This window comes from Podarcis muralis, chromosome 7 (genome assembly GCF_964188315.1).
Source record: "Podarcis muralis chromosome 7, rPodMur119.hap1.1, whole genome shotgun sequence".
NCBI lineage: Eukaryota > Metazoa > Chordata > Lepidosauria > Squamata > Lacertidae > Podarcis > Podarcis muralis.
Genome location: NC_135661.1, coordinates 40429900 through 40445265, shown reverse-complemented (window position 1 = coordinate 40445265; position 15366 = coordinate 40429900). Strand labels below are relative to the sequence as shown.

Below are 15366 nucleotides of genomic sequence, written 5' to 3'. Positions count from 1 at the left end.
CAAGATGCAGGGCTGGATGGTTTAAAAAAGAGGTTAGACAGATTCGTGGAGGAGAAGGCTGTACCTGATGGTTATGTTCTGTCTCCAGTGTCAGAGGCAGTATATACCACTGGGAATTGCAAGTGGGGAAAGAGCTGTTGCACTCGCCCAGGTCCTCCTCAAGAGCTTCCAATAAGCACCAGGTTGGCCACTGTGAGAGCAGGATGCTGGGGGTGGATGCACCTTTGAGCTGATCCAACAGGGCTCTTCTGATTCTCCTATGATGCTACCCGACATCTCTGCAGACCAAGCAGGTTTTTTTTTCAAAACCTGACCAGGGTCTGCCTACTTAAGATGACAGGATGTGGGTCCTGCCCTCCTTACACTGGTGGAATGGCTGTAGGGAGACGAAGCCTTCCTTGAAGAACAATGGCTTGTTTGTTACTCCGGGGTCTATAAGACTCTGCCTCTCTGCCTCCTGCATGGACTTTGAGTTTATTTTGGCCTCGCGGAGCCTGTGCAAGGGAATATCGAGAAATCCAAATGCCAAACTCACTTAGAACTTTAGACACGAGGAGCAGGGGGCGTAAGAAGTGTCTATCCCTCCCCCCCCGCCACCCCATCCCAATTTAATCTGGCAAAGTATGTCCTGACAAACAATGGGAGCTTTTTTGTATCATGTGTCTCTTTCCAGTGCTGTCAGCCAAAGCAACAAACAACAGCGCTTCCTCCCTGTTACATGACAGAAGAGAGTTTTAACTGATTCTTTTAGAAATTCACCTGCTGTGAATTAAAGGAAGGGATACAGCCAATGGGGGTTCCTTGATTGCTCACTTTTGGAAACATACGGGTCACCTGCTACAGGGCATTGTTGGGTCCTTTTTGCAAGCCAGTTTAAGAGCATAAGAAGCTGTCTTAGAGTCAGATTCTTGGACTGTAGCCTGATCAGTACTGCCTACACAGACTGGTAGCAGCTCTCCAGGGTTTCAGACAGTGAATCTCTCTCAGTCGTATATTGAGATGCTGGGAATTGAACCAGGGAACTTTTGAACTCTGGTCAAACCCTGCCCCTCAGCATAATTGCCTGGCTGAAAAGCTGAGCCTATGGTGGACTGGAGCTCAGAGACAGAAAACTTGCTTGTGGTGCAGAAGGTCCCAGCTTCAGTTCCCAGCATCTCTGGTTAAAAAGGATCAGATTATAATTATTTGAAAATATGCTGGGAGTACAAAATACAGAATGAAGCATATTACCATGGCGTTATGCACAAAAGTACTGGAAGATTATAATTAGAAGAATAACAAAAACATGGAAACGTGAAGTTCCCTTAGATCCAGTGCTGACATTGCTAAACAAAACACCCACCGTAAAGAGACAACAAAAGAAACATACATCCTGTCTGTTAACTAACTTCTGAAAAGCATCTTCAGTAGCTGCCTAAATAACAAGACTCTGGACACTTGTCTAATTTCAGCTGGGACCTTATTCCAGAGGGCTGGAGCTGTAACACTAAAAGCCCAGTTTCTAGTACAAACCAAGTGCACCTCTGGTACATGCAGTGTATATGCAGTGGAGTGCAGTCTCTTAGGTAACCAGATCCCAAGTTCTTTAAGGCTTTAAATGCTAAAAGCAGTTCAGGCCAGGCTGATCTTTCCTTGCTGGTGTTCTTCCTGAATAGCAATCAGTGGTCCTTTGGCTGATGGATGCGACCACAGTGTGGTCTCTTCCTTGCTTTTGCAAGTGACATTTGGAGGAGAATCTTCTTTCTGGCAAGGAAGCTCCTTGGATGGGTTCAGACTGAATGCACATTTAATCAATAGATAAATGGACTAAAAATCATAAGATTTAACATTGCTTTAACCAGGTTGTAGTTCCAGTTAGGGTAGTTGGTGCTATTCTTATTCAGTGCTTTATTCAGCAATCTATTAACACAATTACTGTTGTTATTACTACTGATAATAAACATGACTATTTACATAGCATTGTAGCCAGAAAAAAATGCCTTTTGACAGTTTTCCTTCACAACCACCATGTGAGAAGCTTCACTAGTGCTTGCATTTTTACAAACTGTAGAAAACCGAGGCTGGGGGCATATGCCTTGCCTCAGTTTATAAGATTTGCACCCAGATCCCGCAAATCCAGTGTTTGTTACCACAGCTGCAACAATTATTTAATGGCAACTTCTTCAGTTGCTACAACCACAGAAACATTTATAGAGTAGTTCAGAATATTTCAAAGCAAGGCTGAGCAGAAAGGATTTTCTGGTCGATTCCAATAATTTGCAATAGATCACCAAGCGTTTCAGTTTCTTAATTGTCTAGGGATAGCAGCACTGAGAGGATGTTTCCTACCTAAATAAGGTTGCTGAAATGAAGAAAGCAGCAATTTTGGGTGTGAAAGGCCATGCACTCAACTCAGTCCTGATAAACAAATTCCAGGGGTTCAGAATGTGCTCAGAAGGACCCTCCCTTAAAAAAAACAAATCTAAATATATGTCTTTTGCACATGGTTCCCGTGTGCAGATATTGGATTTTTAGTAACAAAGCAGCCCCAAAGCATATAAGATAAACTCGATGTCTGCCCACCCCCTGCTCTAAAGTTCTTCACATGCATGTAAAGGTAAAGGTAAAGGGACCCCTGACCATTTAGGTCCAGTCATGACTGACTCTGGGGTTGCGGCGCTCATCTAACTTTATTGGCCGAGGGAGCTGGCGTACAGCTTCTGGGTCATGTGGCCAGCATGACTAAGCCGCTTCTGGCGCAACCAGAGCAGCTCACGGAAATGCCATTTACCTTCCCGCTGGAGCGGTACCTATTCATCTATTTGCACATTTTGGTGTGCTTTCGAACTGCTAGGTTGGCAGGAGCAGGCATCGAGCAACAGGAGCTCACCCCATCACAGGGATTCGAACCACCAACCTTCTGATCGGCAAGTCCTATGTTACTATTCACCCCCATATTGAAGATGTGGGAGAGGACTGAGGCTGTGAGAAGGTGGTTTGCCTATTTTGTGGCTAAGGCAGCCTTTAAACCAGGGATTTTATAGCTCAGATTTCTGAACCACCGAGCTATATCAGCTCTCTCACACCACCAGTGTGGTGTAGCAGTTAAGGATGCCCATTGAGGGAGGTTCAGCTGAGCTCCACACTTAGCCATGAAAGCCACTGGGCAACATTGGACCAGTTACTTCCACTTCTCTCTCCCTCCCTCTTTTTCTTTCACCTACCTCACAGGGTTGGTGTGAGGAGAAAAATGTCAGCTGAAGGGAAAGGTGCCAAATACATATGTACTAATTTCATGTTAATTTTATGATGATTAAAAGCCACATTAAAAAGATGATGGGCAAGATAATTTTTAGAGCATTTTTTGAAGGCTCAAAATGCCATACTATTTTATTCTGCTCATACACTCCAGGTTCTTACTATTGCTATTTATTTGTTTCATTTTTATACCCCCCACTTTCTCTCATGGGAGTTCAGAGTGATGAAATGACATCAAAACACAATCTATACATCATTTCTGAAAACACATTATTCAACACTAAATCCAAGTCCAGTCGTACCTTGGTTCTCAAGCGCCTTGTGACTCAAAAATTTTGGCTCGCAAACGCCGCAAACCCAGAAGTAAGTGTTCTGGTGTGCGAACTTTTTTGGGCAGCCAAATGTCTGACGTGGCTTCTGTAGCTTCTGATTGAGTGCAGGAAGCTCCTGCAGCCAATCCGAAGCAGCGCCTTGGTTTCTGAAAGTTTTCAGAGGTCAAACGGACTTCTGGAAAGGATTCTGTTTGAGAACCAAGGTACGACTGTAATGTCAAGACTGCAATATACTGGGGGTGAGCTGGAGTAGTCCTCCAGATTTTGCTGGATTCCAATTGCTATCAGGCCCCGGCAGTATCAGAGGTGCCAACTTAAGAACGGTGGACTTGTAATCTGGTGAACTGGGTTCGATTCCCCACTCTTCCACATGCAGCTGCTGGGTGACCTTGGGCCAGTCACACTTCTCTGAAGTCTCTCAGCCTCACTCACCTCACAGAGTGTTTGTTGTGGGGGAGGAAGGGAAAGGAGATTGTTAGCTGCTTTGAGACTCCTTAGGGTAGTGATAAAGTGGGATATTAAATCCAAACTCCTCCTCCTCCTCCTCCTCCTCTTCTTCTTCTCCCCACCCCACACAATCCATCACATGATGCAGTGCACTCACACCATTTGAGTGGCAATGCCCAGCAACTTTGGGGGGCATGGCCCCCTCAAATATTTTAGGGGGGGCGAGGCCTTCATTCCCTATAAATTGACTCCTATGGCCAGTAGTCAGGGATGATGGGACTTGTAGTTCAGCAAAACATCTGGAGGGCAAAAGGTTAGCAACTCATGCCACAAACATTTGTGTTTCAAAAGCCCGCAAGAAAAACATGTATTTAGCCCACAAATAAATGTGAACAATGTAGGAAGCAGGTGCACTTCCCCAGGGAGGCAGTTCCAGAAACGGTGCCACCACGGAGAAGGACCTGTCCCAAGCCATACTCACTGGCTGTGCTGTGAAGAGGACTTTGCTGCAGATCTCAAAGCACTGGCAGGCAGGAATTGGGGGAGGTGAACCTGCAAGTACTTGGTCCCTGTGCCATTTAGGGCTTTGTACAGGAGCACTACAATCTTGAATTATCGCTGATTATGATATGATAGTAATATATTAATTGATTTTAATTGATTTCATAAGATTCATATACCACTTGATTTTTTTAATAAAAAAACCTCTCAAAGCAATCTGCTTTTTTTTTAATTAACAGGAAAAACAGTTGAAAACAACTATTTAAAACATTTTAAAAAATTAAAATCAATTACAAGTTAAGAACAGATGAAAATATACATAAACTTTCTACATATCTGGGCAGGCTTGCCTAAATGGAGATGTTTTTAGCAGGCACTGAAAAGAGTACAGTGAAGGCATCTGCATGATGTCAATAGGCAGGAAGTTCCAAAGTGTGGGTGATGCCAAACTAGTACTAATATTAATTCAGTTAGATTAAACTGGCCCCCTCTAGCATGCAAGAGGGCCAGTTTAATTAAATTGTATGATTTGTATGATTTGACATTTGAATAACTGGCATTAATAATTGTATTAATTGGACACAATTGGTATTGTCATTTATGAGGCTGCTACTGGAACGATATTGGAAAATCAATCAAAAAATATATTAAACAAAAATAATAATTCAATTAATTCAGTTAATGAGAAGCACAGTGTTTCTCGAACTCTTGCTAGCTGGAAATAAAAGGTATTGGAGCAATGAAATTCATTATACCCTTCTTTGTAATTAAGACTACCTATCTGTGCACCCCCACTATAGAATTATCCTCCTCTCTGGGAGAAACTGAATGGAAAGTGGTAAGGTTGTAAGTGGTTAGCCTGGCAGAGGAAAGCAGGCTGGTCTAGGGGAAGTTTCTTTGGGCTCTCCAGGGGTGGCAACTTGAATGAAATGTTGGGGGGCCCAGGTAAGCCCCGCCCCACATAATCGATCACATGACATGGTACAAACACAATTTGAATGGCAATGCCCATCAACTTAGGGGGTGACTGATTTTCTCAAATATTTTATGGGGAGGGGGGGCGAAGTCCCCTCAGCGACTTGGCTGCTATGGGGCTCTCCAAACCATTTCCATTCATTAAGCGAAGTGGAAGGACAGTAGCTCAGTGGTAGCGCATCTGCTTTGCATGCAGAAGTTTTGGGGTTCAATCTCCCGCTGCTTGAATCCTAATGGTGCGGCTCTCTGTATAGGCACGTGAGCTAGATGGACCAGTGCTTTGACTCAGTAAAATTTTAATGTCCAACTCCATCCAACTCACAACCCCCCTCCCAGGTATCAGCCAGAGGGCAGGGGCAAAACTAGGCTTTATTTCACCCGGGTCAAAGATTCAGCTTGGCATCCCTCCACTCACATCTGCGGGCATACCCACACAGCCTGGGAGCCTCAGTGACAAGCATTGGGACGCCCCTGGAGGCCCGCAGCAAAAAACCCGGCTAGCTTCACCCCCGTAGCTATTTCCCATATCGTCGTCTACCCGTGGGCGTAGCCAAGGGGGGGGGGCAGCCGCCCCTCTAGATCCACAAATATTATTATAAAGCATTCAAAGTACTCAATTATCTAAGGTTCTGTCGTCCCCCCCAGCAGAAGCCCCCCCCCCCCCAATTTATGGGGTATTACCCCTGATTTCCCAAGAAAAGCTCACAACTTTGGCTGGCTACGCCCATGCGTCTACCTGATCCTTTCTTAACTGGATATACCAGGGATTTAACCTGGGAACTTTTGCGTGCAAAGCAAGTGACTGACCGTCGAGCGACGACCTTTTCCTATTTCTCTGCCCTCTGATCATTTCCAAGGAATGAAGCCGGCTTCAGTGGAAGCTTTGGAAACTCTTTGTGCTCCTAAGTGCGGTGGCTGCTACTGATGCTCAAAGGGAAAGCTCTTTGCATATGCTCAGAAACCATTTACCCACGCCTTTCTTATTGTGTTTTTTTTAAATAAATGTAAGTTCCCTCTCTCTCCAGCCACGAGGCGTTCTAGTCAATTTCATTCATTTTCGGCAATGGAGAAGAGACATTAAATTAGCCAATCACAAGCTAGGGGGCCTTTGATTGGTGGCCTGAGCGTCTCTAGTGTGTTACCGTATTTCTCCTCATTCTAGGAAACTGCCGCATTTTTTTTTCCTTTTTAAGTGTCCCATCCACCCCACCCTTACAAACGTGGCCAGCGTCAGTTCTCTCTGGAGTCGCGTGCAAACCTGCTCCTAAATCAGACTACCCTGCGCTCTAAAGGAGTATTATTTATTATGGTCCTTTTTTAATCCTCCCACTACCCTTTTGTCGCGGAGAGAGCGCCGATATTCCAGCCGTCTTTCCCACGAAAGGGTTAGGCAGAGAAAAAAAGAGAGAGAGATGGTAACTTCCTTGGGGACTTCACTTCGGTTTCCCCGCGATTTGAGCTCCGGAGCCAGCTGAGGAGCCAGAACCACCCGGTACTTTGATCGGCATTCACTTTTATGATCCGAATTGATGTTCAGTGGGGAGCGGGCGGGGATACTTCGAACGACTGGCTCCTGAGTCAAGATTCTATTTTCATCAACCTCGCCCCACGCCCTGGCTGCCCATTGTCCTTACACAGCAGATGCTCTCCGGTCCTCAATCATGGAAACCCCACCGAAATCATTGAGTGGACTTAATTGCTTAATATGTCCAGGAGTAGGTGGCTTCAGGAAGACTGAAGAGGAGGCAACCGCACCCATTCGATCCACTCTTTCTCTCCTGGTTTTTAATTTTGGCATTCTTTCCCCAAAAAGTAACCCCATTTATTTTAACAGAATTTATTTCCGGGTAAGTGTGCTTGGCACTGCGGGTGGAATGTTTTCCTTCTCCCTTTTTTCTTCCATGAATTTGGATCTTAAAACCACGTGTTTCACCTCTGCACGTTCAAGCTCTGCAATGGGCATATTACATTATGGATGTATGTTTGCCTGTGTTCTTAATAGGTATTATTTATTTCATACCCATCTAGTAGTCATTCTGATACTTCCTTCAAATATTTAATAAAGCACAAGGGGTTTTGACTTGCAATCAGCTTTTGATGTTCACAGCTTTGGCCCAGCTTTCAAAGCAGCCCTCTCAAGCTTAAAACTATTTCAGTAATGATGCAAGTAAATGGATTAGCAAATATAAGAGCTTTGCATCATACATAAACCATAATGAATACTCAAATATTAAATGTGCTGCTGCTCTCTCTCTCTCTCTTTCTCTGTGTGTAAACACATACATACAAGTTGCAATTCTATGCACAGATCTTTGGGAGTAAATCCCATTGATAGCACATCAGATGGGGAGTAAAACCCATTGAAATTAATGAGTTTTCTTCTAAGTAAATGTGCATAGGACTGGGCTGATAAACATATAATTAAGTGCCTGCACACACAGTCTCAAGTGTGTGTGTTTGTGTATCTCATGAACACACATTTTCTGTTTCTCAAATGATAGGAAAACTAAATACATTTATATACTTTGTCAAAAAACTACAGGGTCGTTTACAAATAGAATACAAATGTCAATACATTCTGTAACATAAAACATAACATAACACAACACAACACAGCAAAACATAACATAACATAACAATAACATCTAGACAAGATAAAAATCAAAACAGTTATGTAGATACAATTATAATAATGGGGAATGCATAATAAAATGCAGATTCTTGTAACAGCAGCAGCAGCATAAAAAATAAAAGAGGGAAAAATCAGCAGCAAAGTATCTAAAACACAAAAACTGTGAACTGATACAGTATCTTCTCCCTATCCAAAGCTAGCTCTTAATCCTGGCCTCCAAAGAAAACGACAGGCCCTGCCAGCTCTCATCTGTGACCTTTTCTTTCCTCTACCTTTGCCCTTCCCTTTTTGGTTTGCCCCCATAAATATTTCTGCAAATGCTGGAGTTCTTCCAAGCTTTCTGATACTTCCTTTATATGGATGGTGCCATTTGGGCGTATAAAGTTCTGCACTTTGATATTTTTTTACACACACACATTGAATTTACTTATTGCATTTATATCACACCTTTTCCTCCAAGGATCTCAAGGTGGCATACATGGTCCTTCCCCTTCTCAAGCAGTCCCCAAAACAACTCTGTTGAGAGGCTGAGAGGCACAGTGATGGATCAATGTTATGTCACCCTGTGAGCTCCTTGGCTGAGTGTGGATTTGAACCCTGGTCCGGCCTAGACCAACACTCCATCTATATCATAGCTAGCAGTCATTGATAGAGCTCTCTTCTCCAAATTTATCCACTTCCAATTGAAAGCCATCTAAAGTAGTGACCATCCACACATTGTGGAGCAACCAGAATTTCGTTGGACCAGTAGACTAAGTCTACAAGGAACCCTCCAACTCATAAGAAGTCCAAGCTTGTTGGAGCAGGCAAGTGGCCCATCTAGTCAAGCATCCTGTTCTTACAGTGCCCAAGCAGATGTTTATGGGATGCCCACAAACAGGATCTGAGAGCAAGAGCATTCTCTGCACTTGGGATTCCTAGCAACTGGTATTCAGAAGCACACTGCCTCCCACACTGGAGGCAGACACCCATGATTTCTAGCACTGAGAAGGAAAAACAAAATCTTTCCACATTCATTTTCTCCACACTATTCACCTCAGCTATAGCTTCCCACCCTCACCCCACCCCACGCAGAACTCAGGCTGAAAAATACCCCCCACATCCACCCTGATATAAAATGCAGTACAATTCTGGGAGATTTATTTTCAGTAATAAATAGCTAGCATAGTACTTGCCTTTTCATAGTTGCCACATGCTGCTCTTATATATGGAGGTTCCATTTTGATATCATGGCTAAGTCACTGATACACCCCCCCCCCCCGCAAACCACCTAGATTTGCTTAACCCCACTTGTAGTGATTTATGTATAAGAACATATGAACATGTCTTGATTCAAGGCAAAGAGTGAAGACCTCTGCCCAACACTGAAGTGCTGCCCCTCTTCTCTGAAAATATCTTCAACCAGTCTCCTTTCCCCCATCTCAGATTGTGTGATTTAGCAGTGTGATTTTGCCCGTGCACTCTCAATCAAGCCGATTTCCAAAGTGATAGGAACTAGTAACTTGATTTTTTTTGGAAAACGGAAACAGATGGTTCACAGGGTGATAAATTTTCCCCTTATCTGAGTTGCAGGAAAGGGGGGTGGAGCTTGTGGGACAGAAAAGGGGAGGGCATAAGGAAGCAAAGTTTGTGTGCATGTGCGTGCGTGTGGGGGATCCTCTATTTTGCCATACTTACTCTGCCCCCACGCATACCTTTTTTTTCTGAATTGCAACCACCTTCGATGCAACCCATGACGCCAGTAAATAAAAATAGAGATAAATATCAAGCCCACTGAACGTTTACACAAAACCCAAGCATCCCAAATGCCTAATGTAAGCACCAAGCAGCTGTGTGCACTTCTAAAGTTGTTATAAATCCCTTTCTTTGTTATAAACAGGAAAGTACATAATATAAAGCAACAGGCCTGAGCACACGGAGACTCAGGCTCCCCTGGGACTTTGCCAAGTATTCCCCTCTTCATGACGTTTTGGGGATTGCCATTTCAGTGTGACCTCAAAACAGAGGTCATAAAATCATAACCATAATATAATAACCTAAGCCAAACCCAGTGGGGTCTTGGGGGTAGGGAAATACAAAATTGATTGGTGATGGTGGTGGGAGATCAGGCCCTCAAATTGGGGGCTAGTCACCTCCGGAGTATGGCTTCCTAACACATCCTTTTCTTTATAGAACCTGAAGCACACTAGCACATTGAAAGGCTGTGTTCCTGAGCTTGTACATGTTCTGATTGGTCATATTGTTCTTTTCCAGAGCACCCATGTAAATTGGCCTGCTTTCCTTCTTCAAAGCAAATAAAGGATATTGAAAAGATACTCTTGAGACGATGTGTGTTTTTAACAAGTTGCGCTGAAAGATTTATAATTGTGCATTCAAACAGAAACCCATGTTTATGGATTTGCTCCAGCACTGATGTTCTTTGCCCACAAACAAAATGGTACTGGTTCTTTCTAAGTTTGCTTTTGTGGTGGTGGGGTGTGGCAGGGACTTGGACATGGCAAGGGTTCCACCCCAAATGGCCCCAACTCCTCCTAATCACTTTGGTTTGAACTTGCTTGCCCACTGTCCAGTGGTGGTTGGTGCTGGACGTTGGGACTGATAGGGCAGAGGATGGGGAGGTCCATAGTAGGCAGAGTCAGAGCCAATGAGAGGGGAAGCCAATTCTTTCTAGTCGTCCCACCATCCTCTTCTCTCTGCTGAGTTCTGCATGGGCAATGCAGAGACAGAGGAAGAAGCTGACAGCCAGTGCTGGTTGCTTGAGGGCAGACAGGTGACACCTGGTGGAAGTTGGTGGAGCGTTGTCCCATTGACTGTAATAGTCCATTCTCCACTGCCTCTGTCTCTGGGTCTAATGCACATCACTACCTCAGAGGGAGAGGGCAAGGCTGCTGGAGGCTGCTGTTCCATGCTCCTGTCACTACTCACCCACCAGGAAAGGATAGGTCAACAACAGCAAACAGTAGGCAGCTCTGGGAATTGGCAGTGCCCTCCCCAATCTGTTGGAGTGGGGGTTTCATCAGCAGGCTGCCAATACTTACCCAAGCCAGCCCTGCCACATGCATAAAATCCTGTTCTTCTCATGATCTTTGAGCCACCTCCCCATGCTGCTTCATGTGAGGGTTCAAATGCATTGCAGGCTCACTTCTCAAGACAAATCAAGAGAGACTATCTGAAGAAGTGTGCATGCCAGTGGCGTAGCGTGGGGGGTGCAGGGGGGCCGGCCGCACTGGGCGCAACATCTGGGATTAGGGCAAATCCACAGGTTAGGGGGCGCAAATCCACGGGTTAGGGGGCGCAAATTACTTGCCTTGCCCTGGGTGCTGACAACCCACGCTACGCCACTGGTGCATGCACATGAAAGCTCATACCAATAACAAACTTAGTTGGTCTCTAAGGTGCTACTGGAAGGATTTATTTATTTTTTTAATTTTCTTTCTCTATTGTCAGTTTGTGGTGGTTGGTCACCATGGACAACAGGGAGTGTTGCAGAACCAACACACAGAACTGTGGCCTTCCAGATGTTGTTTGACTTCAACTCCCATCAGCCTCAGACAGCAAGGCAAATGGAGGACGGGAGCCATAGGAGCCAACTCCTAGGGGCCATGGAGGCTTTGACCCCCACAATAAAATATTTGAGAGGGCAGGCCCCCACAAAGTTGATGCACATTCCCATTCAAATGGTGTGTGTGCATTGTGTCATGTGATCCATTAAGGGGGGGTTTACCTCCCCCCCCGCAATATTTTATGCTGGGAGCCATGGAGGATAGGAGTCCAGCAACATCTGGAGGGCCGCAGGTTCCCCATCTGTGAGCTACCAGAATGAACATTTTGTTTAAAACAAGTTTATTTTCATGCTTTTATTTCCTACATTTGCAATGTTTACAGCTGACACAATCCAGATGCCAGCCTGTTTTCACACTAGGAAGTAAAAGAAGAAGAAGAAGAAACCCTAGAAAAAAGGGAGAAGTGTTGTGGTGCCTTTTCTCTCTTGTGTTCTTTGCAGCACGTGTGAATGCTGCCAGTGCAAGGTTGAGCGTGGGAGAGAAATTGCACACTCACAAGTGCCATACACCACACAGGTTTTACATTGGTACTGACAGGCTGATTTAAGGAAAAGCAGACACAAGAGGCAGCCTGGTTTTTCTTTTTTTTCTTTTTTACAAGGCTTCAATTGGCTTAGTTTCAAATCAGCTCCGGATGTCAATGTAACCTATTGGCTGAGATGCAACGCACACATGAGATTGTTCTGCTGAGTTCTCTCCAGGGGTGGATGGACCTGCCAAGAGGCAGCTGGCCTGGGGGGGGGGTGGAATCATGAAAGGACAGCAAATGGTCAAGTTCTTTACTTTCTCCAGTCCCCATGTTGGGTTTCTGCCACAGGCACCAAAACGTTCAATGCCATCACATGTCATCTCTTGTATTAACTGCAGTTGCACATAGGATAAGTTGTGGGAGAGGGGCTTAGGCATCAGTGATGGCTGGTGTCTGTTGGAACTGGTAGGGCAGAAGGCAAAGAGACCAGCAGAAGGTGGAGCCAGAGCCAATCACAGGTGCAGCCAACTAATTTTAGTTTTGCCATCATCGCTGCCGCTCTCTATAAGGGACAACACTGAGAGTAAGAAGGAAGCTGACAGCCTAGACTGGTTGTAAAGAAGCAGGAAGTGAGGGTGTAGCTAAGGGCAGACCAAGATTGGTGGGGCAGTGCCCCATGTGCCCTAATGAACCAGCCTCCATTGTCAAGCATCTTTCTTGGGGTCACTTATAGGAGGGGAAAGAATATGGCATGATAGAGGCTTGGGTCCTTCATGCACATACTCATTCTCTTCTTCCCAAATAAAATTTGGGAAGTTTTTCCAAGCACTCTCAGACCTGGGAGAATTAATTGGTATACAATCTGATTGATATACAGGGCAAGCATAAATGAGCCCCGAGGCTGCAATACAATGCACAGTTATTGGGGAGTAAGCTGCTCTGAATTCAGTGGAATCCCCCCCCCAATAAATACGCGTAGGGCTGGGTTTTAGAGGGAGGGAGGCACATGAAACAACATTTAAAGAATTACATGGTGTGTGGAAAGAGGGCCATAGAATCGTTTTTCTCCCTTTCTTAGTTCACAAGATTTATATACTGCTTGATTGTAGTAAAACCTCAAAGCAGTTTACAAAAAGTGTAACTCCAGAACTGGGATTGTTCAGTGGCACTGACTACAGGACAAAAGAAAGCCCATCTTCACAAACCAAGCAGAATTAAGCTATGGAATTCATTCAGAAGATGTGCTGCTGCTGGCTACCAGCATAGATTCTTCAAAGGGACATCTCATTAGACCAGTTATTTGATTGGAAGAAATCCATATACCAAGGACTCATAATAAATTGGCGTGGGGGGAGGGGGTTGCTTTTACACCCTGCTTGTGGGTTTCTTCTCAAAAACGCATCTGGCAACCCACTGCTGAAACAGAAAGCTGTTCTGGCCTGATCCAGATGGGCTGGGGTGGGCAACCAGTGGTTCTCCAGATATTGATGGATGCCAGTTCCCACAATCTTTGACCATGCTGGCTGAAAATGAAAGGCACTGGGAGTCCAGAGAGATAAGAAGATAATAAGAGCCCTGTTGAATCAGTTGCCAGGCCCATCCAGTCCAGCAAGCTGCTCCAACAGTGACAGCAGATGTCTCTGGAAAGCCCAGATGTGGTAGACAAGCACAATGGGTTTCTTCTGCTCCTGATCTGCAGAACCTGATGCTCAGAGGTACACGAGATGCAACATGACTAGTAGCCATTGATTGCTTCTCCCATGCATTTATCTCTCTTTTAAAGTGCCCTGGAGCTTCCCACCATTATCTTGGAGTCTCCAATTCCACAACTATTTCTTTCCTGAAATCTCCCAACATCTGGAGGGCCACAGCACCAGTGGCGTAGCGTGGGTTGTCAGCACCCGGGGCAAGGCAAGTAATTTGCGCCCCCTAACCCGTGGATTTGCGCCCCCTAACCTGTGGATTTGCCCTAACCCCAGATGTTGCGCCCGGTGCGGCCGGCCCCCCCTGCACCCCCCACGCTACGCCACTGCACAGCACACATAGCCCTGTCCTTGTAGTAGGGTAGGGATGGGGAATCTGTGGCCCTCCAGATGCTGCTGATTACAATTCCCATTATCTCTAACTGTTGGCCATGCTGGCTGGGGCTGATGGGAGTTGGAGTTCCAACAACATTTGAAGGGCCACAGATAGGAGTTTAGTATAGGGATAGAGAAAGCGACCTTCTACTGAGTCAGTCCATTGGTCCACCAAGTCCAGTATTGTCTACACTGAGCTCCCTGAAGATGCTGGGGCCTGAACCTGGGACCTTCTGCATGCAGACCAGATGCTCTCCCACTGAAATATAGCAAGAAGGTACAGGAAGCTACCTTATACAGAGTCAAATTGTTGGTCCATCTAGCCCAGTATTGTCTACACTGACTGGCAGCGGTTCTCCTGCAATTCTGGCAGGGGATATCCCAGCCCTACCTGGGGATGCCGCAGATTGGGCCTGGGACCTTCTGCATGCAGAGCACATGCTCTGCTACTGAGCCACGGCCCTTCCCCATCCCCGGAATGGAAAGAGAGCCAGAAAGCCAGGATAACGAGCTCCCCGCTGGCTCCCCGTCTTTTCCCTTCTAAGCCGCAGCAGCGAATAAGATCTCTTGCTTTTGTGTGTGCTTCCAGGGGTTGGGGTGGGTGGGAGGAAGGAGCGGGGTGGGGTGGGGGTGGGTGGACGTGAGATTTCAAACATCAGATCAGTGCGTTTATATATTGGGTGCCCGGAAATTTTTCCAAATAAACACAGCTTGATTCGTCTTGGGTGGGCAGACTTATCAACAGACTAATGCTATAAACAAATGAAGGGAGCGCGGGGGAGACCCATTGGCTGGTACGGCCGAGCCACGTGGAACGGCTGCAGTCGCCGCGCAGAGTTCTAATTAATGTGGGTGGGCCGAGGGCGCACAAACGGCTGTTTATCGGAGACAATTTATTTTCCAGCGCTAAGTCAACATATAATCGCAAACTTACAACAATTATTTCACATTTCCTCCCGCCCCCCCTTCTTCTTCTCCTTCTCCTTTCTCTCTCCCCCCCATCCACCCCCCTTGGGGGAAAAAAAGCGCTATGAAGCAGCGACAGGAGGGGAAGAGCCCAAAGCGAGGCGAGCAGGGACGGGCGCCACCACGATCCTCGCAGCGCAGGCAGATCTGGGGGAGTCCTAGAGGG

The 15366-nt window shown here is 45.8% G+C and overlaps 1 protein-coding gene across 2 annotated transcripts in view; it reads left to right on the top strand.

The window, feature by feature from the left end:
- Positions 1 to 15366, top strand: part of FOXC2 (forkhead box C2) — a 46140-nt gene that overhangs the window by 11081 nt on the left and 19693 nt on the right. The window contains exon 2 of one of the 2 annotated variants that reach the window (XM_077931560.1): positions 15261 to 15362. The exons of the other annotated variant lie outside the window; for it this stretch is intronic. Within the exon in view, the coding sequence (XP_077787686.1) occupies positions 15261 to 15362 (102 nt within the window). Of the gene's footprint in view, positions 1 to 15260; positions 15363 to 15366 lie in introns of those variants that run through there. 2 annotated transcript variants of the gene reach the window in all.